Source organism: Lytechinus pictus, chromosome 3, assembly GCF_037042905.1.
Source record: "Lytechinus pictus isolate F3 Inbred chromosome 3, Lp3.0, whole genome shotgun sequence".
Lineage (NCBI taxonomy): Eukaryota > Metazoa > Echinodermata > Echinoidea > Temnopleuroida > Toxopneustidae > Lytechinus > Lytechinus pictus.
Window position 1 is genome coordinate 81,648,340 of NC_087247.1, and position 27,848 is coordinate 81,676,187.

General features: G+C 37.1%; 1 protein-coding gene across 2 annotated transcripts in view; it reads left to right on the forward strand.

The window, feature by feature from the left end:
• Nucleotides 1–6,516: 6,516 nt before the first annotated feature.
• LOC129257663 (TBC1 domain family member 22B-like) overlaps nt 6,517–27,848 on the forward strand; it is a 36,234-nt gene continuing 14,902 nt past the window's right edge. Inside the window, exons 1-7 of one of the 2 annotated variants that reach the window (XM_064097808.1) lie at nt 6,517–6,856; nt 14,249–14,580; nt 15,577–15,783; nt 18,692–18,762; nt 20,739–20,867; nt 25,222–25,287; nt 26,920–27,034. In XM_064097808.1, the coding sequence (XP_063953878.1) occupies nt 6,729–6,856; nt 14,249–14,580; nt 15,577–15,783; nt 18,692–18,762; nt 20,739–20,867; nt 25,222–25,287; nt 26,920–27,034 (1,048 nt within the window). In that variant the 5' untranslated portion in view covers nt 6,517–6,728. The remainder of the gene's footprint in view (nt 6,857–14,248; nt 14,581–15,576; nt 15,784–18,691; nt 18,763–20,738; nt 20,868–25,221; nt 25,288–26,919; nt 27,035–27,848) is intronic. The other variant, XR_010293224.1, reaches the window with a different exon arrangement.

Consider the following 27,848-nt stretch of genomic DNA (forward strand, 5'->3'; position numbering starts at 1 on the left):
TCGCGCAAATCGGACTCTAAACACGTAGTGTTGGGGCAAAAAGACATCCTTTATATAAAACACTTTGATTTTGTTTTATCATCCCCGCATATTTGACCCTAAACACGTATATTTCCGAGCGAAATAAATACCCTTTTTTCAATATTTTTGTGTTTTTGACACCCTTATCACGTTACGTACGTAACGTACGTGCCCTATCTTGAAAAAGACATCCTTTTACGTGTTTTTTTGGTCGCGCATGGTATCCACTCGTCAATGTAAGTGGCCCCCCCCCCCCGGATTATATTAGTCTATAATATACGACGTGTCAAATTGTAGCGAACTAGTTCGCTATTTCCAGATCTCCTCTATATATATAATATATACGAGGGGGAATTGTAGCGAACTAGTTCGCTATTTTCCAGATCTCCTCTATATACAAACGACGGGAAATCGTAGCGAACTAGTTCGCTATTTTTCGGATCTCTTCTATATATATATACGGTACGACGGGAAATTGTAGCGAACTACATGTAGTTCGCTATTTTTCGGATCTCCTCGATATGTACACGAGGGGGAATTGTAGCGAACTAGTTCGCTATTTTCCAGATCTCCTCTATATACAAACGACTGGAAATTGTAGCGAACTAGTTCGCTATTTTCGAGAGGGAGCTCAGGGGCGGATCCAGCTTTTTATAAAGGGGGGGTTGGGGTGGTATGCGAGGGAGCGTAGCGACCGAGTCCAAGCGAGCGGAGCGAGCGAGGGGGGAGGGTGTGGGAGGGGGGTGTCCCCCCTCCCACAGTAGGGAAACATTTTGAAAATCTGTGTGTGAAAATGGCGTTTTCTTGCATATAATAAATGAAATAAATACATAGAAATAGAATAAAATAAAATTACAAGTTAAAAAAAAAAGATAAGATTTAAAAAAATGGTCCCCGGATTTTTTTTTGGGGGGGGGTTGCAACCCCCCAACCCCCCCTCTAGATCCGCTTCTGGAGCTCCTCTATATACATACGGGAAATTGTAGTTCGCTATTTTTCGGATCTCCTCGATATATATACACGAGGGGGGAAAATAGCGAACTACTTCGCTATTTTTCGGATCTCCTCGATGTATACACGAGGGGGAATTGTAGCGAACTAGTTCGCTATTTTTCAGATCTCCTCGTTATATACACCAGGGGGAATTGTAGCAAACTAGTTCGCTATTTTTCGGATCTCCTCTATGTATATACGAAGGGGCATTGTAGCGAACTAGTTCGCTATTTTTTTTGATCTCCTCTACATATACACGACCGGAAATTGTTGCAAACTAGTTCGCTATTTTTCGGATCTCCTCTATATATACGAAGGGGCATTATAGCGAACTAATTCCACTGAACTAGAAATACGTATCTCTAGTTCAGTGACTAATTCGCTATTTTTCGGATCTCCTCTTCATATACACGACCGGAAATTGTTGCAAACTAGTTCGCTATTTTTCGGATCTCCTCTATATATACGAAGGGGCATTGTAGCGAACTAGTTCGCTATTTTTTTGATCTCCTCTACATATACACGACCGGAAATTGTTGCAAACTAGTTCGCTATTTTTTGATCTCATACTATGCAATGTAGCAAACTGTAGCGAACTAGTTAGCATTTTTTCCAAAGCTTACATTATTGTGAACAGGCGCGTCCCCAAAAAGAAAAAAAGAAGGGAAAAAAGAGAGGAGAAAAGGAATAGGGAAGGGAGGAAAGGGAAGAAAGGTAGCTTTGTGGTTTTTTTTTCTTTTTATTCTTTTTTTTTCTCAAAAGAGAAACTCCTTCACTCTTGCTCTAAATTTATATATGAATTTTGCTTCCGCGCTGCGCGCGGTTAAATGATAATATTGAAGTTCTCCATTGTTTCCCCCACCCTTTCTCTAACCCTGTTTTTCCACCTCAGCTATATGTGTTTCTTGCCAGTTAAAGTTCGAATGTATATATTTAGGGCATGGAATTAGAGTAAGGTTAGGCCGAAGTATATGAAGTTATCTTTTTTTTTTATTGATTGCGGAACTTCTGGACGGGTCGGCCCTGGGCGGGTAAAATCTTTATATCAATTTCTGCCGTCACCTCCATAAAGTCAACCTCTCCTGCTTTTCAGCTCATCACTAAACAACCATAATTTTGGGGCAAACAGGTTCCTAATTTAAAAAGAGGAAGGTATAAAATTCGTGTCGTATTAGATAGAAAAGTACAAAATTTATTATCAAATTCTATTAAACCTCATGTCATTTCCCTGCACATTCATCTCCTGTCCTGTTTTGCACACTCAGTTTGAAATTTTGAATGACACTTAGGGTTCTTTATAATTCAAAATGAAGCGCTTCAGGATAAGTAAAAGAAATTAGGCATCCTTTTTTATATAATTTCAATGAATCACAGAAGTTTCAAATTTTTGCGCACTATTTTCCTTGTAATGAAGTTCAATAATCTTAGAAAATCAATTGAATTAGACCCGATGGGATATTAGAGATATCTGCATTTGATGAAACGTCCGCCCTTTGAAACTTCAGAGGATCATTGCTCTGCGCGGGGAGGAATATCTCCCTCCCGGCATATACACTTCTTCTCCTCTGTTTTGCGAGTTATGCACTGTCGCTAAATTGTTTGTAATCAAATCTGATCTTTCCAAGGGAAGTATTCAATCTATCTTTGAGAATACCCTTTTATCGGGACCCTTTTCATGGCAAAAAAAAAAATTGAAAAAACGCTTTAGCCTCCGCGCTTCGCGCGGGGTTATTATTATTTTAATTTCCTCCATTGTATTCCTTTTTTATGCGTTCGCTCACAATCACTGTTGAACTGAACAAGGTTCATGAAAAAAGGTTAAAAATCACAATATTGTCAACTGAATTGGAGCTGATATAGATACTAGAGACGAGAGAGACGGCTCCTTTTCATTTTAATTTATGAAACACCAAAATCTTCGCGCGGGAGGGGGAAACTCCCCCTCCCTGGACCCAACCCCTAGGGAGCGCGCTTCGCGCGCTCTGTAAGTGTTGGCACGCTTCGCGTGCGATTGCCGCCCCCTCCAAAATGAAATCCTGGCTACGCGGTTGATTGTGAAGGCTTCAAAGTGAAAATCTGCAGGTTTTGGCTGTATATATTGGTGCCATATTGTCAAATTTTAGGGAACTAGTTCGCTATTTTCCAGATCTCCTCTATATACATACGACGGGAAATTGTAGCGAACTAGTTCACTATTTTTCGGATCTCCTCTATATATTATACGAAGGGGCATTGTATTTGTAGCGAACTATAGTTCGCTATTTTTTTGATCTCCTCTACATCTACACGACCGGAAATTGTTGCAAACTAGTTCGCTATTTTTTTGATCTCATACTATGCAATGTGGCGAACTAGTTGGCATTTTTTCCAAAGCTTACATTATTGTGAAGGCTTCAAAGTGAAAATCTGCAGGTTTTGGCTGTATATATTGATGCCATATTGTCAAATTGTAGCGGACTAGTTCGCTATTTTCCAGATCTCCTCTATATATATATAGGGGGAATTGTAGCGAACTAGTTCGCTATTTTCCAGATCTCCTCTATATACATACAACGGGAAACTGTATTTTTCGGATCTCCTCGATCTCCTCTATGTATATATAGGGGGAATTGTAGCGAACTAGTTCGCTATTTTCCAGATCTCCTCTATATACATACGACGGGAAACTGTAGCGAACTAGTTCGCTATTTTTTGGATCTCATGATCATACACCAGGCCAGGGGGAATTGTAGCAAACTAGTTCGCTATTTTTCGGATCTATATATATATAGAAGAGATCCGAAAAATAGCGAACTAGTTCGCTACAATTCCCCCTCGTGTATATAATTTTATATATAGAGGAGATCTGGAAAATAGCGAACTAGTTCGCTACAATATTATTTCCCGTCGTATATATATATATATATATAGAGGAGATCCGAAAAATAGCGAACTAGTTCGCTACAATTCCCCCTCATCATCATCATCATCCGTTTAAGTACAGTCCACCAGGTTGGTGTATTATCGTACTTGTAAATAAAAAAAAATAATAATTAAAAAAAAAAAATATATATATATATATATATATATAAGACATCAGAAATGCGAAACAAATTCACGAGTAATGCACGAGTAAATGCACGAGTAATGCACGAGTAATGCACGAGTAATGCACGAGTAATGCATATATATATATATATATATGCGCAGTCTTAGCGCAATTGGATTTTCTGCACCTCAGCCTTGAAGCTGGCTACTGAAGTGCAGTTAACTGTAATGGCATGGAGAATATTCCACAGTCTAATGGCATCAGGAATAAAAGTTTTCTGATAAGTAACAGTGCGAGCATGTGTACATATAGAGGAGATCTGGAAAATAGCGAACTAGTTCGCTACAATTTCCCGTCGTATATATATATATAGAGGAGATCCGAAAAATAGCGAACTAGTTCGCTACAATTCCCCCTCGTGTATATATAGAGGAGATCTGAAAAATTGCGAACTAGTTCGCTACAGATTGACACGTCGTATAATATAGACTAATACAAGGAGATGGCTACAAATTTCGACGCTTATATATAAGCGTTGAAGATCGCTATATTTGCCATCTATAAAATACCGGTAAAAAGGAGGATCCTCGGAACGGGCTTCGGAACGACAAATGTTTGTGAAAACGGGGGTCCTTGGAACGGGTCGCTTGCGTGTGCATCCCTATGGAATGGGCATACGTGTATATGCAGCTAGCCCTAGCCCATGCAGCGGCACGGGCGCTGGGTGCGCTCGCGCAGAGGCGATGGTCGAACAGCGCTCAGCGGCCGCTTTTCACCAAAATTGCAGCTCATTGTGGCGGATCAATGCGACCGGAACGGCGTACCGAAAAATATGCGAAGCTTTGGAGCGGATTTCTGTCTTCTTTTCTCTCGATAAGAAGAAAATGCTATGCTTCGGAGCGGCTTTCTTAGTTCTTTTTCTTAATAAGATGAAAATGCTATGCCTAGCTGGAACGGAAATTTGAGTGTAAAAATGGGGGTCCCCTCCGCGGCACATACCCACTATGCATTATATACTGAGTGCCCCCCCCCCGGGGGGCTAGACTAGGGGTTGAGATCTAAGCAGACGACGGAGCATAATGTCAGCGAAGAGCTCAGAGAAAATAAGGTGGTTATATTCAATCCCGAAATGCTTTGCGAGTGGTCACAAAATCGTCTCGGCGCAAATCACCTAATACAGCCGTCTGGTGAAATCGCTGATAACAACAATCACCGATTTGGTAATGATTTTAGTTTCCTGAAACTTATATTTGTAAAGTTTTAAATATCAAAGTATGTTTTTCTATGTATGTATATTCCTCAACATATTTTTTAATGTTATCTTTGATATTGTAGCATAATGAGTTATACCTTTAAGATGTATTTCATAGTTTAATCGTAGAGGGCGATATTTTAGTTGTGATATGCTTTGCGATTATTGGCCTTTTTTGGAGAAGTACGTCAGTTCGCTGGGAGCTGCGGTCCCGTGCGGTTGTAAGATGTAAGCTCCGAATAAATCAAGTTGAACGGTATACTGAATATCTCCCAAGTTGCTTCATTTGCATGATCGAGGGTGAGTGAGCGGGTGAGAGAGTGTACCACGTTGCACAATATACTTTTGTGAGCGAACCTGGCATGAACAATAAAATATGCGCGCAGCTCAGCTGCATATGCGCGTATCGAGTTGACCTTCCTAGAGCAACACGCTTGTGTGTTGCTGCCCTCTACGTTCGTTGGTAGCGAGCCTAGCTGTACTGTGCCTGCGCATATATATATATCCAAAGGCCATGGGCATCCTCATCTAAAGGAAGACATTTATTTAGCATCCAACCCAACGTGGCAGAAACAATTAGTTATCAAGGTCTCATTCGATTTGAAGAGACTATGATTCACCGGCTAAGACTTGGAAAATGTAAATTGAATTATTATCAGTATAAATGTAATCAACATGAAAATGGTCTATGTTCACATTGTCAGGTTCCTGAGACAATAGAACATTTTTTACTACATTGTAATAAATATGAAAGAGAAAGAAGAACTATGCAAAGAAGCCTGAAATTAAATACGCCAATATCAGACCTAGCAACATTATTGGGAAGAAATGCAGATTATAAAGTAATCCTGAATTATGTGAAAAAAACAAAGAGATTCGAATAAGAATATTCCACTGATCTCTCTCCATCTCTCCCTCTCGCTTCCTTTTGTTCTGAGGATTATATTTAGTGATGTTAATTCTTATAGACTACTAAAATTGTGTTTCGACATAGCTTCTTATAAAAGTTTGCATACTATGAAGTACAAAAATGCACAATTTAATGGTGGAGGTAACTAATCTTAATTATATTGCACCTCGCTGTATGACAGGTCAGACTAGTCTAACGCCGGCCGAGGACATTGAAGCGGGAATTAAGCAACATGGAAACGACCTGGCGCAGATAATCTACCAGATTGAAGAGCGCCAACTAAACTCCAACACCAACCAACCAAGCTTCGCTAGTACACACATACCGGCGGTACAGTCGCTACACTATTTTCACTCCGATCCGGCCAGCTGAACGCTAGAGACGTCGCGAGAAGCAGATAACAGACACGGCACAGTTACGATAGATATTCTTCCATATTATGATGTTATTCTGATCGACTTAACAGTTCAATCATATGCAATTAGCCATTCAGATTTTGCATTTATGCGTGAAGATCGGTTAATATGGCAGCAACAGGAGGCAAACCTGGTGTAGCGACTGCTGTCAGTGCTGGATACGTGTCAAAATCTGAAGCAGGGCCAGGGAAAAGAACATCTTATTGGAAGACAAACACAAGCAAAGTTCCCGGAAGGTACTTCATTTCACTCAGTGCCGTGTCGATCATGTCGATAAGATTTAGGAGTTAACCTTAGACATGTCAGAGGGAAAACTTCTTTTTTCTAGCTGATTATTTATAATATAATAAATAATGTCACTCTAGTTTAAACTAAAGGCCATGGCCATTAGTTGGTAATGGTATGATGGTGGTCCCCAAGTCTGCGCCCATTCACTTTGCACACGATTCAGGGATTTTGATGAAAAAGGCTGCATTTTGAGGCCGTTACATGAAATGCCATTATTTTTCCACCATTTTCAGTAGAGGCGCACGGCCAATATTGGAGACTGTCTCCAATGTGGGAGATTATCTCCAATATCAGAGACTTTTGTAAAGAATTTGGGTATCCAATTTCACTTTTCAGAGACAGTCTCCAGTTTTGGAGTCCAATTTCCTTTGTTTACATTTGCTGCAAAAGGATTACCTTGGCGGCAAATAAAAATGTGATAAGCAGATTCCTCATGAAAAATTACCCCTTTTCACCGTCTACTTTAAATATTCACCACTTTAAATATTCACCGTCTACTTTTGTTTTGATAAGGATTTTTGTTGTCAATCACACACAAAACAAATGGGCTTCTGACCTCAGTGAGACAAAATTTTGGGTGGAAAAAATCATGCTTTTGTTGGTGTTGTTTCTTTTGTCCTTTTGCAAAGCAAGTCTCCAATGTGGGAGATTGTCTCCCCTATTGGAGAGAGTCTCCCATATTGGCCGTGCGCCTCTACTGATTTTGAGTTGGATTTTTTAATGATTATCTGTCTATGTATTGCATGTGTAAAGTCTGTGTTCGTTGCGCCTCTTTTAGTTTTACTCGTCTAGAATCGCGCAGATATGCGTGTGCGCAGACTTGGGGGAACTTGTCATATATACCCAGTTGTTGTGTGTCCGGACAGGTTGTGTGTCCGGACGATCGATTTTAGAAAGTCATTTCGAAGAATTTACAGGTGAAGTTTCATCAATTTTTAGTACAAACTGTTAGGAAATATTATAGAGAACAAAATAGAAGATGATTACAACTATTGAATTAATATTTTTAGTGTAATCCAAAGACAAAAAAAGAAGGCTTCAAAAATATTAAGTGTCCGGACACCCGACCCCCCATCCTACTGTCTTGGTAGGTCTGTAGTATGGCAAGTTCCCCCAAGTCTGTGCAGTCCCCCTTGTCTGCGCACACGCGTATCTGCGCGATTCTAGTAAAAGAAGATACGCAACGAGCACAAACTTTACATATTGCAATACATAGACAGGTATTCATTAAAAAATCTTACTTAAAATGGTGGAAAAATAATGAGTTTAGGGCACATTTCATGTGACAGCCTCAAAATGCAGCCTTTCTCATCAAAATCCCTGAATCGTGTGCAAAGTGAATGAGTGCGCAGACATGCCACATGGGGTACCAATTTTTTTTTCCTTCTGAAAATGACTGCCCGAGGTTCTTTCAAGAAAATCCTATATTTTCTTTCATTTTTTAATGAGAAATTTGGTACACTTACTCTTTATATTATTAGGAACATTATTAACTGAAAGATTTTGTGAAATAAGAAATTGATGTTAAATCTGAACTCAAATTGTTAGGTGCGCAGACTTGGGGCCCACATCATATATCTTAGTATTCATGGTATTTTAGTATTTATTAAACTGTCTAGGTCTGTACGTGTAAACATGTAAGGACTGTATGATGGGTAGACAGGAATAACCATCGTTTCTGGGGACTTATTTAACAATTTCTGATGTTTTACTAGCATCCCCATTCTCTGACGGTGTGTGTAATTATTTCATCCTATTCAGGCCTAGGGGGGCCTATAGTGTTTTGTCTAGATTTTTAATTTTCTTTTAGGGCTATTGACATCATATTATCTTGAATGATGGCCTACTATTTTTGTTAGACTCTAATCTTCCTTTTGATACTGCGCATATTCCAAGAAAATATATGTTACCAATGATTTATTCCTTATTTTTTAAAATGTATTGCCCGTGAGGAAAAACTGGCCGCCATGTGTTGCTGCCCTCTATGTTTGTTGAGTTAGGCTTTTATGAAGGCTTTCCGATTAGAATTTTTGATATCCTGGCCAATCAATGCGGAACGAATCGCGATATATGGCAACCGGTGAAGACGTCTGTAATTATGATGAGGTCATCCAAGATGACAACTTATGATGACCAGCAATTGGATCAAGGATGACTATGTTTTGATCATCATTTGAAAGAAATTAGTGGTAACTGCGGTCTAAGGTATGATATTTCTGAATTTTATATATTTTCTTGTCAAGTTGGATGTCATTTCTTTTTTATAATGTGATATTTTTATTAAAAAAAATATCTGAAAATCAGGTTTCCGGTGAATGTTAGATCTAACGTTACTGCTAATACGTTGTCATTACGTGGGGCCAACAACTCTTCAGTCTATGTATTGATTAGTGGAGCCAAAGCTGTTTGAGTGGAACAACCAAATACAGAGACTGCAGCTTTTGGTCTATATGATGGGGTGACCATAATATGCGCACATATTAAAAATTATCACGAAGTTGATTTTCAATCAAAAATTTTTCACAGTTCACACAAAATTGATAAAAATCATAAATACCAGACGGAAGGCAAGATCCCAAAGTCAAATTCGCTTGACAGAATTAAAAAGTAGGTCAAAGGTTTCACTGGTAATAGCGATCTCAAAATTCCATGGCGATTGACTAGTGCGCGCTCGGCTGAAAAAGTGTCATTAAAAAGTGTGACCTTAATTTGCGCAAGAACGTTTTGCAAAGCATTAGAAACAAAATCAAGCAGACGAAGGTAAGATAATTATACCAGATGGAGACCTAAAATACCATAAATTTAGTTGGTATCACATTTCACTTTTTACTTATTTGGAGACCTCTGCTTGCAGAGATCTTGATGCTTGTCGAAAACTTTTCTCGGAGTGGACGCAAAAGATAACAAAATTTGCTGATGTTTTGCCAATATTTTCACAAATTGAGTCCTTACCTTCAAGAAAATTACCATAGGCTACTGATTAATTTTGGGTTGCTTATTCTGTTGGTGATATAAGTTTTTCAAAATATAATATAGTCTAGAGATATTTGACCATTCGCAAAATTAGGTAATGCACGAATTAAGCTCACACCACCATATCATATGATTGATGGGAAGACCATAAATTTGCAATTGTGCACACTTAACAAATTATCATGAACATGATGAAGTTGATTATGGTAAGGTGCCCCAACATGTCTGTGCAGAGCCCTTGTCTGTGCACATGCGTATCTGCGCGATTCTAATAAAAGATTGGACGTTCACAGTAAATCTTTTAGCAGGAGAGTGATAGATGATAGCCTACCTGAAAGTATAGTCGTCTTGCCAACAACAGAATCATTTGAGAGGCATGTAGAAGTCTAGATAAATATCGGTGGGATCATCGCTTTGATCTACCATAACTTCCACTCCTCTGCATGCGTACAGTAATAAATTAAACAAGACTAAAGCAACAAATGGAGTGACCGGGAATTACAGGCCACCGCCTTCTTCCTGTATCTGATGATGATGATGAAAAGAAGATATGCAACAACTTCAAACTTTACACCCAAAATATATCTCCATAGGTCCAGACAGATAAATCTATTTATTAAAAAATCTGACCAAAAATGGTGGCAAAAATATTGAATTTTGGGCATTTCATGTGATGGCCTTAAAATGCAGCCTTTCTTATCAAAATCCTTGAATCGTGTGTAAAGTGAATAGGTGCGCAGACAAGGGGCACCATTCTTTTGTTCAAAATGAAAATGACTTTTGGATTGTTTTTTTTTTTCCAAGAATAGATCTATTTCTTTCTATTCAAATTTTCACAAGATTTTTCGCACTCTTAGCCTACTCATAAGAGTATAAGGAACATCATCAACTGAAAACTTTTGTGGAATAACAATGATTTCACGTTTCATCTGAAGTCACACTTTTAGGTGCGTAGATATGGGGCTTCCCTTCATACAAAATATTCTCACAATTCATTAGGGTTGTTATCGTTGAGAAAATTCTTTGTCAATATGTAGCTAAAAATATCTTACCGATATCGATAACTATCGACAAAAGTATATAATACGTTTTCCACGATTTTCCGTTTGAAAAGCCACTTTCTATAGGCCATTCCGTGAATTCCATTAAAATGATGAATTATCAAGTTTTCAAGTAGAGTCATTTCACTGGAATTCCCAGCTACAAAATCAAAACACTGTTACCAATTTCAATATCTGCAAAACATTACTTACATAGTCTTAAATAAGACATTTTGATTTGGAAAGCAACTTCAAAATTCTTTTGTGGACACAAAAACTCTGGTCAGTCGCATTTCGGTCAGTCACATTACAATTTGTCCAGCACCACAAACTTGACCATTGCCTTTTCATATGATGTAAAACTATGACCTTCAGATTATCCAACTAAAAATTTTGCAAAACAAACAATAGTTTTCTGCTTAATTGAAATTTAGTGCAACAAAATATACGCAGATCCATGTATATAATTTTTTGTATGGATTGGATTCTCCTATAAAGAGGTGCGTAAGAAAAAAAAACCCAGGCTAATTATGTAGCTGGATGTAAAGAACTATTAAAAATTAATCAGTCACTTGTTTTCCATGTCATTTTTGTGTACCCCCCCCCCTTGGTAATGCGACTGACCGATTTTGGGGACGTCATGGCATCCACAATATACAGCACACAACCATTCTCTATGTATTGCTTGAAAGCCTCAGTTGTCAAGATAAATTGACAGTATAAACTTGACAGAAAGACTTATCCCTGTAAAACTGACAGCACCAAGTATTAGAAAAGGCATGTAAAAGTGTAATGCGAGTATGCGACTGACCGTGGAATCGCCCAAAAGATTTGCCAAGATTTTTCTTTTTTACAATATCAGATCAGCTTCTGATCACACCTCTTCGCACTTGGAAATAGATTTTAGAAAAAATAAATACTACATGCAGGGGGAGGGGCCTCTGAAAATATGCTTTTTGACTTTTTGACCCCTTTAATCCTGTTCATTCTTTACATTCAAATTCCCTTTGGAAGGATGTTGCAAATTTCCAAACATTTGCAATTATTTTCTGATGTGTAAATATGTTAGGTAATAGAGCCTGGCATGATACTTTCTCCATGGCTTGATTGAGGTCTGCTCACTCCCGATCATTGTAAAAGTACAACTTGACTTCCAGAACAGAATGTTGTGAAAAAAGTGGTGTTTAATTGATTAAAGTAATGATGAGTTTATCACAAGGTGTCTTAGTGTTCCATTGATCAGGCTACATGTACTTCTGTGGTTAGAATTCCTGTCGCCCTTTGATGTATTAAATACAATACATGATCTTTACTTAAGGACGTTCCACAGTTAAAGTGAAATCCATGTCATTTTCACCAAACTTTGCACATAGATACTTTAGAACCTTAATATTCGAAATATGCAAAAATTAACATAGGTCCATGTGCTTGATTTTTTGCTATAGAGCTTCAAAGTTCACCCATATTGATGTTCTTAAGAATTGCGCATTCAAAAGAATTTGACATTTTTAGACCGCCCAAGATTACTAAAATGAGTTTAAACCTATATTACTCAGTCAAAATACATGAAAAAGTCATCAAATTTCGCAAGAGAGTTAATAATTGTATCGTTAGAATGGAGAATCTATTTATAGTGCTATCTGTTTGCAATTTTAAGTTTAACAGCACTGTCAGTTCTTAAAAATGGCGTAAAAGATAACAAAATCCCAATCTAAAAAATGTAAAATTTCAGTAACAAACTACAAACGTACAATAAATGCTGCACTTTATTCAAAATCCATGTCATTTTCACCAACATTTGCAGAGCTGTAGACGAAGGTATACCTAAGCGGTACAAACATTAAAAAATAGGGGTTCATGTGCTTGGTTTTAAACTATCAGCATTTTTATTAGAGCAAATGTGCTTTTTAAAACACCAAAAATGCGCCGAATGCTAAGTATCTATGTGAAGAAAAAATCAAAACCACTCTACCATTTATTCAAACTCGGGGTAATATTCGTGATTCTTGGCAGCACTGCAGAGTAAAGTATTTTGAAATTGTAGAGAATATTTTTTTGAATGGTCCATGGAATAATTTTTATTTTTTAGCTTCATGAAATAACGCATCGGATCTGCAGTTTAAGTGCAGAAGATGAGAAAAATCAGCTCATACCCGCAGCTAATTAATCACCTGTTCATCCATTGTGACGTCAGCGCGCAGAGTGTAAACTATGCGCAGATCATAATGCGCACAAACATAACTGTGGAACGTCCTTAAATTACAGACACCTGACATAAATTGCCTCCCACTTTATAGTACCAGTCAATCGTACATCTACTTCAAAATCCAAACAGGGCGACAGTTTTTGCAATAAAAACTATGTAAGACCCATTTTTTGTTTCATATTGATCTGCTGTACGTGTACATTTTATTTTTTTATCAATTACTGGAGTACATGTACAATGCACACTAAGCCCTTGCTCTGTTACATGTCTTCAAGGTTCTTGCAGGGCTGCACGATATGACATTGATATCATGACATTGAACCCAGGCCTAATTGAAACTTCAGTGAACATATGGTACCGGGACACATTGTTAATGCATTGCAGAAAAAAAAAACCTGCTTTGAAATGCTGTAAAACCTCATACATTTATCCTGTTTTGCCCAAACAACTGATGAGGGTTCCAGGAATCCAGGGGAATGTGGAAATGGAACTTTCTATCATTCTAAAGCAATATTTTATTTCTCTTTCTGTGTAATAAGTCAGACCAATCTAAAAATGATAATATTGATATTATGTATAATATTACTACATGTAGGGATTGTAGGCTACACCGTAGGAACATTTCTTGATAATCATTCATTGGTGACAATATAAAGTTTTTACAGGTGTTAATAATCAAATACTTACATTGTACAGCCTGATAGAACCATTGCAACTCATTGTGGAATAGAATTAAAATATAGAAGCAGCTTGATCATTGGAGCACAGATAATATATATTGATCATTGTCTTGATGTATTGAAGACTGCATTCGTCATTCAATCATTAATATTTAGTTTTCGGATTACTATACTAATAGTGATTATACATTGTAGGTTATATTAAGAGAGCAATAATTAGCAACACAAGACATTTTGTTTGGGATGATGAGCTGATGAGCTCCCTCTCTTATTGCAAACTACACCTTTATGGCCTTAAAGCAGCAATTCTGATCTACATTGTGCTATTCTATTACTCACAAAATCATGTCTATAAATTTGACTTCCTGATTTTTTTCTCCACAGATTCAGTCGGTCGTATTCAATAATATTCTTGAATGTTTTGTCTTCCCTTATCTACAGCATCAAACCTGTACACACTACACACATGTCAACAGATGTAATACAACATCAACCTAAAGGTAGGAGCTCTCCAAACAAATCCAAGAATAAGAAAGACTCGTTTGCTGATTTTGATGACAGTACTTCAGATGCATGGGAAGTGAATGATGATGAACTAATATTAATGACTTCAAGAAAGTTGTCTGTTGAGGTACATGGTACTACAGTCTCAGGATTAGTACATGTTAGATCTCATAGATCAGATAGACATATAGTGGACAATGTAGATGAGAAGACCCAGTCAGGACAGGATAGTAGTAATCCATCAAGTGTGCCTTCATTGCAGAAAACAGGTGTGTACTCTTTGACTCTATTGAGTAGTGTTGTCTTACCAGCAAAATATATAGGGCTTAGGCTATTTGCATGCAGATTTTGCCATTTCCAAAATTGCAATAAATTTTGAATAAACTTGGTACACATTGATTTAGAGAAGTCAGTAGCATGGGGCAGTTTGGGCTGCTGCAACTTGCACCTTGCTTCCACACTGTCTTCCAGCTATTTCTGTTCATGGCAAATAAATGTACAACTAGTATTTCTTTATATAGATACCAACATCACTGTATTAGCTGATGCTTCAGCTGATCCTTGAAGAACTGTTTGGTTCCTCTATTGTAAGTGCACGCTTGGATTACCACTATCAACAATAAGAATGGATGTTGGTGAAACCGCGACATCGTGCATAATGCATAGCGCAATCCTCCATTCATGCAGCTACGTCTATGTTGAAATTCTGTGAGTTTAAACTACCATTATTTGAAACATTTACACAATATATCATGTTTCAATATTCTACATATTCCATAATACAATAGAAAAGAATAGTTGATATTTCTTCTCTCCGAATATAAAACAACATTATCCATGACATTTTGAGCAATCTTCATTGGAATTAAAATAATTAGATTTAGGTTTTTGTCTAAAAGATCAAAACACATGCAAAGACATTTGTTCCCAATAGGCTCTGCTCCAGTTTGTCTAATTCATGCAGGGAATTCCCTTTTTCATGGATCACATGCATCATGCGTGTATATGGGCTGTGGGTAGTCGGAAGTTGTTTCTCAACAACGGCACTTATGATGACAGCACAAATAAAAGTATAACTTATTATATTCCGCATACTAAGTATCTTGCTATAGGATTGGTCAGAAGTCGGTCATGTGATAAAGGGTAGTTTCATCAGATCATGAAATGAAATTTGAAGTCAGTACTGCTAGTACTGCTGCATGCAAGACTGCTAAATGTATTGGACTTGTTTGTATTATATTTCTTTATCCTTGTTGATATGATAGAGAAAACAGAGTCAGATGTGTCATTACCAAACCAGACTAAAGTTGAAGCCAATACAAGTAGTGAATTACAAAGAGATGAACAGTCATCAATGAAAGCACCACGTCCATCCTCACCTATTAGAATATCAACCATCCCATTTTCAAATAAAACAGATGAAAAAGCAGAAAAATTCTGGGTTGTACTCTCTACACCAAACATGGAAATGGGTAAGTACATTGAATAGACAATGTAGAAAAAATGTGTTGATGCTGTGCTAGAATACAAATTTACAGTATATGAGGAGATATGAATGCATCAAATATAGCATATTTTCAGTGAAAATCTGTATAAACTGTATAAACTAGCTATGCTCTTTATTCTCGCTAGTAGACAGCAGCAATAAATGTGTTTCTATTGCGTCGTTGTTCTCTGATACATGTTTGTATGTGTATTCAGGTGTGGTTTTTGTCTCACGTGCATAGCAGGTCAGTATCACTGACAAGATTTAGGTCACATGATCAACGTCAAATGTCAATGAATATAGTATTGTATCATTATATGAATGGTGTTTTTTGTGAATAATTATTTCATAGTAGTTTTTAAAGTCAGCACTGCTGCTATATTGAATCGCATGATGCAGGTGAGACTGCCAGAGGCGTTTCATTTGTTTGCCAAAATGGTCGGTCACTTAGTCACATCATGATTTCATTGGTTGCTGGGTACCTTGATTTGAAAGCAACATTAGTCTTCAATTTGAAAAGTGATTACTTTATTGCTCAAATCAACTTTCAATTTTTTCTCCCAGCATTATCAAGTGCTTGTCTTTGAATTATGCTTGTAATACATTGTAAGGTGTAAGAATTTTACCTGTAGAAAACATGTTTAGGAATTTGAAATTCTTTCCATTTTTTAATTGATATATGTATACTAAGGTTGAAGTCTGTTGATGTTATTGAAGTCCTAACATATTTCAGTTCTGAGCACAAGACTAAGTCATAAGCATCCCTATTCTTCTGATGAAAATAGCCTTTCCTGTTTCTGAAAAACCTGTAATTCCATTTCAAATTTTATTGTCTCACCTGCATAGCAGAGTGAGACTATAGGCGCCGCTTTTCCGACGGCGGTGGCGGAAGTGGCGTCAACACCAAATCTTAACCAAAGGTTAAGTTTTTGTCTCACCTGCATAGCAGAGTGAGACTATAGGCGCCGCTTTTCCGACGGCGGCGGCGGCATCAACACCAAATCTTAACCTGAGGTTAAGTTTTTGAAATGACAGCATAACTTAGAAAGTATATGGACCTAGTTCATGAAACTTGGCCATAAGGTTAATCAAGTATCACTGAACATCCTGTTTGAGTTTCACATCACATGACCAAGGTCAAAGGTCATTTAGGGTCAATGAACTTTGGCCGAATTGGGGGTATCTGTTGAATTACCATCATAACTTTGAAAGTTTATGGATCTGATTCATGAAACTTGGACATAATAGTAATCAAGTATTACTGAACATCCTGTGCAAGTTTCAGGTCACATGATCAAGGTCAAAGGTCATTTAGGGTCAATGAACTTTGGCCAAATTGGGGTATTTGTTGAATTACAGCCATAAATTTGAAAGTGTGTTGGTCTAGTTCATAAAACTTGGACATAATAGTAATCAAGTATCACTGAACATCCTGTGCGAGTTTCAGGTCACATGATCCAGGTCAAAGGTCATGTTAAGGTCAAAGAACTTTGGCCACGTTGGGGGTATTTGTTGAATTGCCATCATATCTCTATAAGTGTATTGGTCTAGTTCATAAAACGTGGAAATAAGAGTAACCAAGTATCACTGAACATCTTGTGCGAGTTATAGTAGTTTTCAAAATCAGCACTGCTGGATATTGAATCGCGTGATGCAGGTGAGACGGCCAGAGGCATTCCACTTGTTTAAATGACAGCATAACTTAGAAAGTATATGGATCTAGTTCATGAAACTTAATCATAAGGTTAATCAAGTATGACTGAACATCCTGCCTGAGTTTCATGTCACATGAACAAGGTCAAAGGTCATTTAGAGTCAATGAACTTAGACCATGTTGGGGAAATCAACATCAAAATCTTAACCTAAGGTTAAGTTTTTGAAATGTCATCATAACTTAGAAAGTATATGGACCTAGTTCATGAAACTTGGACATAAGGTTAATCAAGTATCACTGAACATCCTGCATTAGTTTCACGTCACATGACCAAGGTCAAAAGTCATTCGGGGTCAATGAACTTTGGCCGAATTGGGGGTATCTGTTGAATTACCAACATAACTTTGAAAGTTTATTGATCTGATTCATGGAACTTGGACATAATAGTAATCAAGTATTACTGAACATCCTGTGCAAGTTTCAGGTCACATGATGAAGGTCAAAGGTCATTTAGGGTCAATGAACTTTGGCCAAATTGGGGGTATTTGTTGAATTACCATCATAACTTTGAAAGTATGTTGGTCTAGTTCATAAAACTTGGACATAAGAGTAAACAAGTATCACTGAACATCCTGTGTGCATTTTAGGTCACATGACCAAGGTCAAAGGTCAATGAACTTTGGTCATAATGGGGGTATCTGTTGAATTACCATCATAACTTTGAAGGTTTATGGATCTGACTCGTGAAACTTGGACATAAGAGTTTTCAAGTATCACTGAACATCCTGTGCAAGTTTCAGGTCACATGATCAAGGTCAAAGGTCATGTAAGGTCAATGAACTTTGGTCACGTTGGGGTATTTGTTGAATTACCATCATATCTCTGTAAGTGTATTGGTCTAGTTCATAAAACATGGAAATAAGAGTAACCAAGTATCACTGAACATCTTGTGCGAGTTATAGTAGTTTTGAAAGTCAGCACTGCTTCTATATTGAATCGTGTGATGCAGGTGAGACTGCCAGAGGCATTCCACTTGTTTGAAATGGAAATTCTGTTTTATCATAATAAATGTATAGCGAAAGCATGAATTCCATTTTGCAAAGATATATTCAATGACTTTTCACATGAAAAGCAAAATACCAAAATGGATTTTTCATTTTTATTTTAATACTGGTAAACAGAAAATCACTGACCCTACTGTTCATGCCATTCAAAGCATTTTCAATTTATTTACCAACAGAGACGTTACGAAAGCATAGCTGGGCTGGAATACCTAATACAGTACGTCCCATTGCATGGAAAATCTTGTCAGTAAGTATAACTTTCACTGTTTATGTTAACTCCTGTAGGAACTCGGCAGGACAGTGTTTTGTTGGTAAACCCCAAGCTGGTATATAACCAATTACCTAATAATAATAATAATAATACCAACATGCTTATATAGCGCTTATCACTGCCAAATGCGTCCCTATGCGCTTAATTGGATATCATTACCCTGGCTTTAGCCTCGTAGCCTTTTACAGCGCGATGGCATTTCAGGGAATAAATTCCTGCAAGGTACCCATTTACCTCACCTGGGTCAAGTGCAGCACAATGTGGATGAATTTCTTGCCGAAGGAAATTACGCCATGGCTGGGATTCGAACCCGCGACCCTCTGTTTCAAAGTCCGAAGACTAATCCACTGGGCCACAACGCTCCACATTACCTAGAAAACATTTTACGTGTAGGTTAATCAGTCAGAGTGGCTGACCTTATAGAAGACAGATGTTACTCTCGGGGCCTTTTTATCAAAAGTGGAGACAATGGCAGAGTGAGGATTTGAACTCACAACTTTGCGATTATGAGTTCAATGCTCTAACCACTGGACCACATGATCCTGAAACACTGTGCGTTGTATTGACTTTATCTCTTGCAAGTATATAAATGTCTGCATGAGAATGTGTTACAGATAATCAGTACACATAGTTTGTGCTGAGTAAATGTCCTCCAGAACAGCTGGATTCTCAGTGGAGGTCCTTCTGCCAGCCATTTTGGCCTATTATCCTTGATGTAGCTCTGTGACAGGAAGCAGGCCAGCAGCATCGGGACAAGATGCCACCTCCATCTGCACATTTGGTCAATTAGCTTTATATCTGTTCCATATCCATGCTAAGGATCTTGTAGCACTATCCCATCAAGTTCCATGATAGCTCTTTTCTGTTGGTTATTCACATCCTTCAGTGGAACATATGGAGATATTTAAAGCACATAATCACCGTTGGTGAAGGTGATGGGCAAACTAATACGAGTCACGCTGGATGTAGAGCTCTATCTTTCTGAAGCGAAGCTGAGGTAAGGAGGAAAAGTCATTTAGGGTCAATGAACTTAGATCATGTTGGGGAATCAACATCAAAATCTTAACCAAAGGTTATTTTTTTGAAATGTCATCATAACTTAGAAAGTATATGGACCTAGTTTATAAAACTAGGACGTACATGTAATAGTAATCAATTTAATCAAGTATTATTAAACACCCCGCCTGAGTTTCAGGGTGACATGACCAAGGTCAAAGGTCAATAAACTATGGCCATTAATCTTAACTTTGAAAGTTTATGGATCTGGTTCTTGAAACTTGGACAAGTATTACTGAACATCTTTTGTGAGTTTCAGGTCACATGACCGAGGTCTACGGTCATTTAGGGTCAATGAACTCAGACCATGTTGGGGGAGTCAATATCAAAATCTTAATCTAAGGTTAAGTTTTTGAAATGTCATAACTTTGAAATTATATGGATCCAGTTAATGAAACTTAGATATAAGAATAATCAAGCATCATTGAACATCCCGTGTGAGTTTTTGGTCACATGACCAAGGTCAATGAACTTTGGCTGTGTTGGGGGTCTTTGTTGAATTGCCATTTTAACTTTGAAAGTTTATGGATCTGTTTTTTGAAATGTGGACATAAGGGTAATAAAGTATCACTAGTGGTCTTGCACAAGTCTTTAGTCACAAGATCAAGGTCTAATGTCATTTAGGGTCAATGAACATAGTATTTTATCATCATATGAATGGTATTTTTGTGAATAATTATTCTGGAGCCATTTTCAAAGTCAGCATTGCCGCAGCAGGCGAGACTGCCAGAGGCACTTTACTTGTTTAAAATAAAAGTGTCATAAGTGAATGCGCAGTGAAAGTGAGAGATTAAAACAAATATTAATGTCCCCTGTTTAAAGTTTCATGGATTTTCGCATGTCTATTTGATTGATCTTATGTTTTTTTTTCTGATTCTGTCTTTGTCTCAATGTAGGGCTATCTGCCAGCTAATTTAGAGAGAAGACAAGCAACATTAGACAGGAAACGAGAAGAGTATTTTGGGTTTGTAGATCAGTACTATGAAACAAGAAATGATGCCCAACACAAGAACATGTTCCATCAGGTAAGGTCACCTCATATGATTGCAAAGGTTTTTATTTATGCTTTTAAATAATCATCTTCACAATTTAGATTGGCAAGAGCATAGTTATTGACAAACTCAAAGTCAATAATACTGAATTTTTGTCTCACCTGCATAGCAGAGTGAGACTATAGGCGCCGCTTTTCCGATGGCGACTGCGGCGGCGGTGTCAACACCAAATCTTAACCGAAGGTTAAGTTTTTGAAATGACAGCATAACTTAAGTATATAGACCGAGTTCATGAAACTTGGCCATAAGGTTAAAGGGGAATCCAACCCAATAAAAAATTGTTTTTATAAGGAAAAGAAAAATCAGACAAATTGATAGATGAAAGTTTGAACAATATTGGACAATCAACAAGAAAGTTATGAATTTTTAAAAGTTGTAAATATTGGTAATCACTATACCCATGGAGACTTTAAATTGGCCGCATATGGGATGTCATAGTGATGTAAGGCAAGGACTGCTCTTCCATGTACTCCAATACATATTATGGCTAAAATGTCATTTTTCCCAAAAGTTTTATTTCAAATTATATTTTTCTTTCATGAGGACATAAAACAATATACTACCTGGGTTATATTTAGATTACTGCCCCAGGGGAATGGGTACTTAGGAGAAAACCACAAATCCCTGATAATAAAGTACATGGCCTATGGAAAAGTTGTCCTTGCCCCTTGTCGTAATTTTCTTACCCAGTTGCCAATTTGAAATCTACATAGTATTAGTGATCTCAAGTTTAAAGCAGCTATAACTTTCTTATTGCTTGTCCGATTTCTTTCAAACTTTCACCATTCTGTTTAATTTATTTTTTTTCTTCCCAACACAACATTTTATGGCCAAGGCTGGATTCCCCTTTAAGCAAGTATTACTGAACATCCTGCTTGAGTTTCACATCACATGACCTTGGTCAAAGGTCATTTAGGGTCAATAAACTTTGGCCAAATTGGGGGTATCTGTTGAATTACCATCGTAACTTTAAAGGAAACCAAAACCCAAGAAGAGAAGTAATCTTATTGGAAAGAGTAAAATGAGAGGAACAATTTAAAAACGTTTCATCAAAATCAGTTATGAAATAAGCAAGTTATGGGAGTTTGAAAACTCTTGTTTTACTTTCTGTGGGCGTCCTCAAATTGGCAAACGTGCTTCAAAATGGCTGATTTTGTGGACAACTCTCCATTTGTTTTGTACACAAATTTTCAGATTTTCCTCATTATCTTTCAAATTGCATCTTGCCTCCTTCTGAGCACAACATATGTCATGGGAAAATATAATCCACACCATATATGTCAAGGTCAGGAGGAGATAATGTGAAATATGTAAAGTAAAGGGGAAAATCTGAAAATATGTGTACAAAACGAATGGAGAGTTGTCCACAAAATCAGCCATTTTGAAGCACGTTTGCCAATTTGAGGATCCACATAGTAACAAGACTACAACAAGACTTTTTAATCGTCCATAACTTGCTTATTTCATAACCGAGTTTGATGAAACTTTGTTTAAATTGTTCCTCTCATTTTACTCTTTCCAATAAGATTGCTTCTCTTCTTGGGTTTTGGTTTCCTTTAAGAGTTTATGGATCTGATTAATGAAACTTGAACATAAGAGTAATCAAGTATCATTGAACATCCTGTGCGAGTTTCAGGTCACATGATCAATGTCAAAGGTCATGTAAGGTCAATGAACTTTGGCCAAGTTGGGGGTATTTGTTGAATTACCATCATAACTTTGAAAGTTTATTGGTCTAGTTCATAAAACTTGGACATAAGAGTAATCAAGTATCACTGAAAATCCTATATGAGCTTCAGGTCACATGACAAAGGTCAAGATCATTTAAGGTCAATGAACTTTGACCTTGTTGGGGGTATTTGTCGAATTACCATCATAACTTTGAAAGTTTATGGATCTAATTCATAAAACTTGGACATAAGAGTAATCAAGTATCACTGACAAGTCTTAGGTCATTTGATCAAGGTCAAATATCATTTATGGTCAATGAACGTAGTATTGTATCATTATATGAATGGTGTTTTCTGTGAATAATTATTTCATAGTAGTTTACAAAGTCAGCACTGCTGCTATATTGAATCACATAACGCAGGTGAGACTGCCAGAGGGCTCACTTGTTAGTTTCTTTTTCACAAGATAACGCTGCTTTTCCTTTCATAATTTCTAGTCATAGAACAGACAATCCTCTTCAACGTGTTTCAGTATACAAGGAGTTCAGGGTGAGATTCAAATCAGCAAAGGGAATTAACATTGTTGAAATTTGAGATCATTCAAGCCTCTATACTCTAAAGCCCCTTTTACACATTCAAGGATGCAGCATGGGTCATCACAGATCTCAATCCGTGGTGATCCGGGGTGCCAAATTTATATTTTCCTAGCATTTCTAGAATGAGTATGGACACTAATCGAGTATTTACATGGAAATGTATGGAATAGCGTAGTGTCTACAAGGATAGACAAGGTAGCAACAGGGATCTTGCTTGACAAGCTCCCAGGGGCCAATACAGTATACACAGAGAAGCTGGGTCCTTACACGGACCTTTACGGTGAATACATGTACGTCTTTTTTGCAATATCTGAAGCATACACGTACATGGCCATGAAGACGGACTATTGTTCATGTCCAAATTTCTTTCTCTTATCATAATTATGCCATCTAGGTTGTAGACATTATTTTTGTGTGCATTTTGATATGTGTTGTGAAATTGGCTTCCCATCGGTCGGTGCAAATTATACACTCTATTTGAGGTTCAGGCCATCATGATTTAGAGTTTTTTCTTCTCATTTTTAGCCTTTTTGACACTATTCGAGTTCCGCACCTACCCGTGAAAGACACACTGTTTTCCGTGTTTTTTTTGTTGTTGCGCATGTTGTCCACTCTTTAATGGCAGTGACCACCTCCCCCAGCTGTAATGTACATGGACTGTACACAGATGACCCCGGATAGAAGTCCAGGATGATCTGCGTTGTATCTGTGACAGTGTTAAAGTGGCTTAACCCTAAGAAGAGAGGGGGGTGCTTATTCAGCCCCCATTTAAATTTTTTGCGATATCCGCTGCTCGAAATTTTTTGACTGCGTCGCTCGCTGACTTTTTACTTTCAAGTCTCGCGCAACTTTTGAGACCAAAATTGTGACCCCCGGGTACGCGGTTACGAAATTATGCAACATTTCGTATGTGCATACAGACCCAAAATTACTCAAAAATGTCAATTTGTGTACAAATCCAATGCAAATAGTGTTTTTAGCTAAAATTCATAATTGTATCATTATTTTTCCTTTTACTGCTCAAAATCAATTAATTTTATCTTCTTTATGATCAAAATAAAGTCCTCAATAATTTCCATTGAAAAAACAATAAAAAACAAAAAGTCAAAAAACAAAAAAATACATAAGAAATTTAGAAAACAATAGAATAAATAAGAAAATAAATGTTGATGTTGAAATTTCTGATGTGATGTTGAAATTTTTGAAAAATAGATTTGATCAGATGCCTATCTAGAGTATGTGAAACAAAAATGAGCATTTTAGGGGCATCATTTTATTAATTAGAGCAAACTTATGATTTTATGCATAAATTAGCATAATTAATGAGCAATGAGATTTTTCGCAGAAATCAATATTATAGTTTTGTAGATAATGCCATGGGTAACGCGCGTGCCAATTTTCGTCGCTATCGCGTGATCAATGGCTGAGATCATAAGGGAGGTCTGAATCAGCCCCCCCCCCCCCCCGTCTTCTTAGGCGTTGAAATAGCCCAGTCTATTTAGGGTTAAGCAGTGTAAAGGCGACTGCACACTTTATGATTGGTCTGCAACCCGATTTCAGAATAAAATGTAGTAGAATTTGATGCTTATATTGAGACTTGGAATATCTTACTGTGTAATGTCCTAAATCACCGTACAAATACCTATGTTCAAATCTGTGATTATGCTATCATCCTTCTTAGAATAAAAGCAAATTTAATATCTATTCATAATGAAGTCATAGCAGTCGTACGATTGGCTATGATTTGAGACTAATTTAGCCTTTAATCCAAAATAAATCTTTGAAATCTTTCAAAATGGTTATATTAGTATTCTTTCAATTGATTTTAACCCCAAATAAAATGATATGTTCCATTCACATTTTCAGAAAATGAGCAAAGTGCGATTTTTTTTTCTCCAAAATCGGTTCGCGAACAGTCGTAAGGTGTGCGGTGGCCTTAACGAATATGGTCCTAAACTGTGAGTGGTAGATTTTTGAATAGATAAAATAATTCAATGTGTAGGTATGTATCAATATTTTTACGTACGTACTTTATTCTCTTTTCAAATTTTATCTTTTCAGATTCACATTGACATTCCACGTACCAATCCCTTAATTCCTTTATTCCAAGAACCAGTTGTCCAAGAGGTAATACATTTGTAGCCGCTTAATCTACCAGAAGATTTTCCAACACCATAATGGCTAAACCCAATCTAATTCAGATTATTACTATTATTATTAATTACCATTTACTGTTTGCCCACGCGGTTCGACCAGATTGCTGTTTACTAGGGTCCAGGAGGTGGGAGAGAAATTTTTCGTTGCAAAATTGCTGTCATAACTTTAAAAGTTTATGGATATAGTTTATGAAATGTGGACATAGGTGTAATCAAGTATCACTGACAAGTCTTAAGTGACATGATCAAGGTCAAATATTAGGGTCAGTGAACGTATTGTATCATATGAATGGTGTTTTTTTTTTTAATAATTATTTTATAGTAGTTTTCAGCCATGCTGCTATATCGCTTAATGCAGGTGAGACTGCCAGAGGCTCTCCACTTGTTTAACTTGTTCCCTTGCCCAAAACACTACCTAAAGCACCATTCTGCCCCCCCCCCTCCCACTGAGGCCATTGTGGTGATATCTGCTTACACGGAACTGTGATTCACGTGAAATGGCCTAGGCTTGATTTTCATTTTGTTAATCATTGTCAAGCTTGGAAAGAGTGTGGAGAAACAAGTATTAAATAAAATATGAAATGTGGTCCCACTTTAAATGCTAAAAACTTTGTGAAAGAATTTGTCTGAAATAAACTTTTGTTTACATTCATCTACATCCTGTTGCTATTAAAAAAACGTAAAGGTTATGCTTACCTGAGGGTAAAATGTTAAATTGGGTGGCAAAGTTGTTAGAAAATGTTGAAATTTATCTGTTTCATTTTGTTTTGCTAAAAATGAAAAAGAAATGAATGAGAAATTTACTGCGTGGTCAGTTTGTTTTAGTTTTTTTCATTGACACTGGGGGAAAATGAGCATTTCTACACAGACCGATTCCTGCGAGCTTAAAAAAGTGGTCATTGCTCACTCAAGTGTCAAAATTTTTACTTTCATTTTATAGATGAGACCTAAACCCAAGAATATATGTGAAAAAATAATCCCCATATTGTGTATTTTTCAATTCCCAGGACTTTTTCGAAGTGTAAACTTTTTATCGATACACAATGTATAATGACTTGTTTTACTGAATATTCTCTCATTTCAACATGTTAATTCAAAATGGTAGAGGCTGAGCTTGCATTTACTCAGGGTGAGGTCTATGGTAAATGCATCTTAGAACAATCAGCTAGTCTTCAACAGATTTGGGTTTGTGTAAAACCATTTGGATGTCATGCCATGTATTTCATTGAAATAACCTAATAAAAGTGTTTTGGAATGTTTGCAAGCTACCATCAGGCAGATAATACTTACTATTTCCCTTGATAATGTGAATTATTTGCTAACAAACTAAATTCTGTCTGCCTTTTTACAGGTGAACATGTATTCTATTTAACTGTAATGGGAAGTATTTCCCTTCAAAGATTAATCAATTTGAAATGTTCTAGCTACTGCTCTCTTTGTTTGTGCTTTGATATACATTTGATATCTTCAGTTTATGTGTATGAATTGCAGATATTCTCAATTGATTTCTCCTTGAAGCATTACCTGAATGTTGCCTTTAGCTGATGGAGACAAAGAACCAAATATTGTAATTTTTGAAATATATTGCTTTCTCTATTTACAGATCTTTGAAAGGATATTGTACATCTGGGCCTTAAAGCATCCAGCTAGTGGTTATGTTCAAGGAATTAATGATCTTGTTACTCCATTTTTCGTAGTTTTCCTGTCGCAACACATTGGTAAGTTTTAACCTTAATAATATTACAGATTGAATGTCCTAATTGGTTAAGCAGGCTTTTACACCCATGTTTTATTTGTGACAAGTGAGTGTTTTTTCATAGTGTAAACACAAAGGCCCGAATTCACAAAGGTGTTTTGAAAACCCACGGTTGAGTCCATGGTTTATGCAGATTTCCTGTATGAATTACGCTTAATTTATCTCGTATCGGCCGCGTGTATAAAAAATTCCAATGCTGATGCGCGCTTTTGTGACAGTGCGCCAAATTGATGCCTGTTACCATGGTTAGATACGCTATTTTATTCATAAGTCCACTGTTTGAAGAGTGGACTCACAAAACGCGCATCAGCATTGGACATTTTTTACACACGCGCCCAATACGCGCTAAATTACATGTAAGCGTAATTTATACAGGAAATCTGCATAAACCATGGACTCAACCGTGGGTTTTCAAAACCACCTTTGTGAATTCGGGCCATAGATTTCAAAACGGTGCTAAACAAATATATGCTCGAAAATGGTTCAATATTATAAAGCGACTGGCACTAATCAGAGCTCAGAATGTTGGCACTGTTTTTTCGTTTTAGCTTCCATATCATTTTATGTGCTGTAGCTTTCTGTCATTCTTGTACTGATAAGTGCAACATATTTTTTTTTAGCATACTTTCATTTTTGTCTCACCTGAAAAGCAGAGTAAGACTATTAGTCGATTTGACATTTTCCGAACCTAGAAATGTTCTTTCCGATGAAGTTTTTTTCTTGATTCATGTTCGTATGGGGTCCTAGAACAAATTTAGCTTGGTTGCCCAAACGGC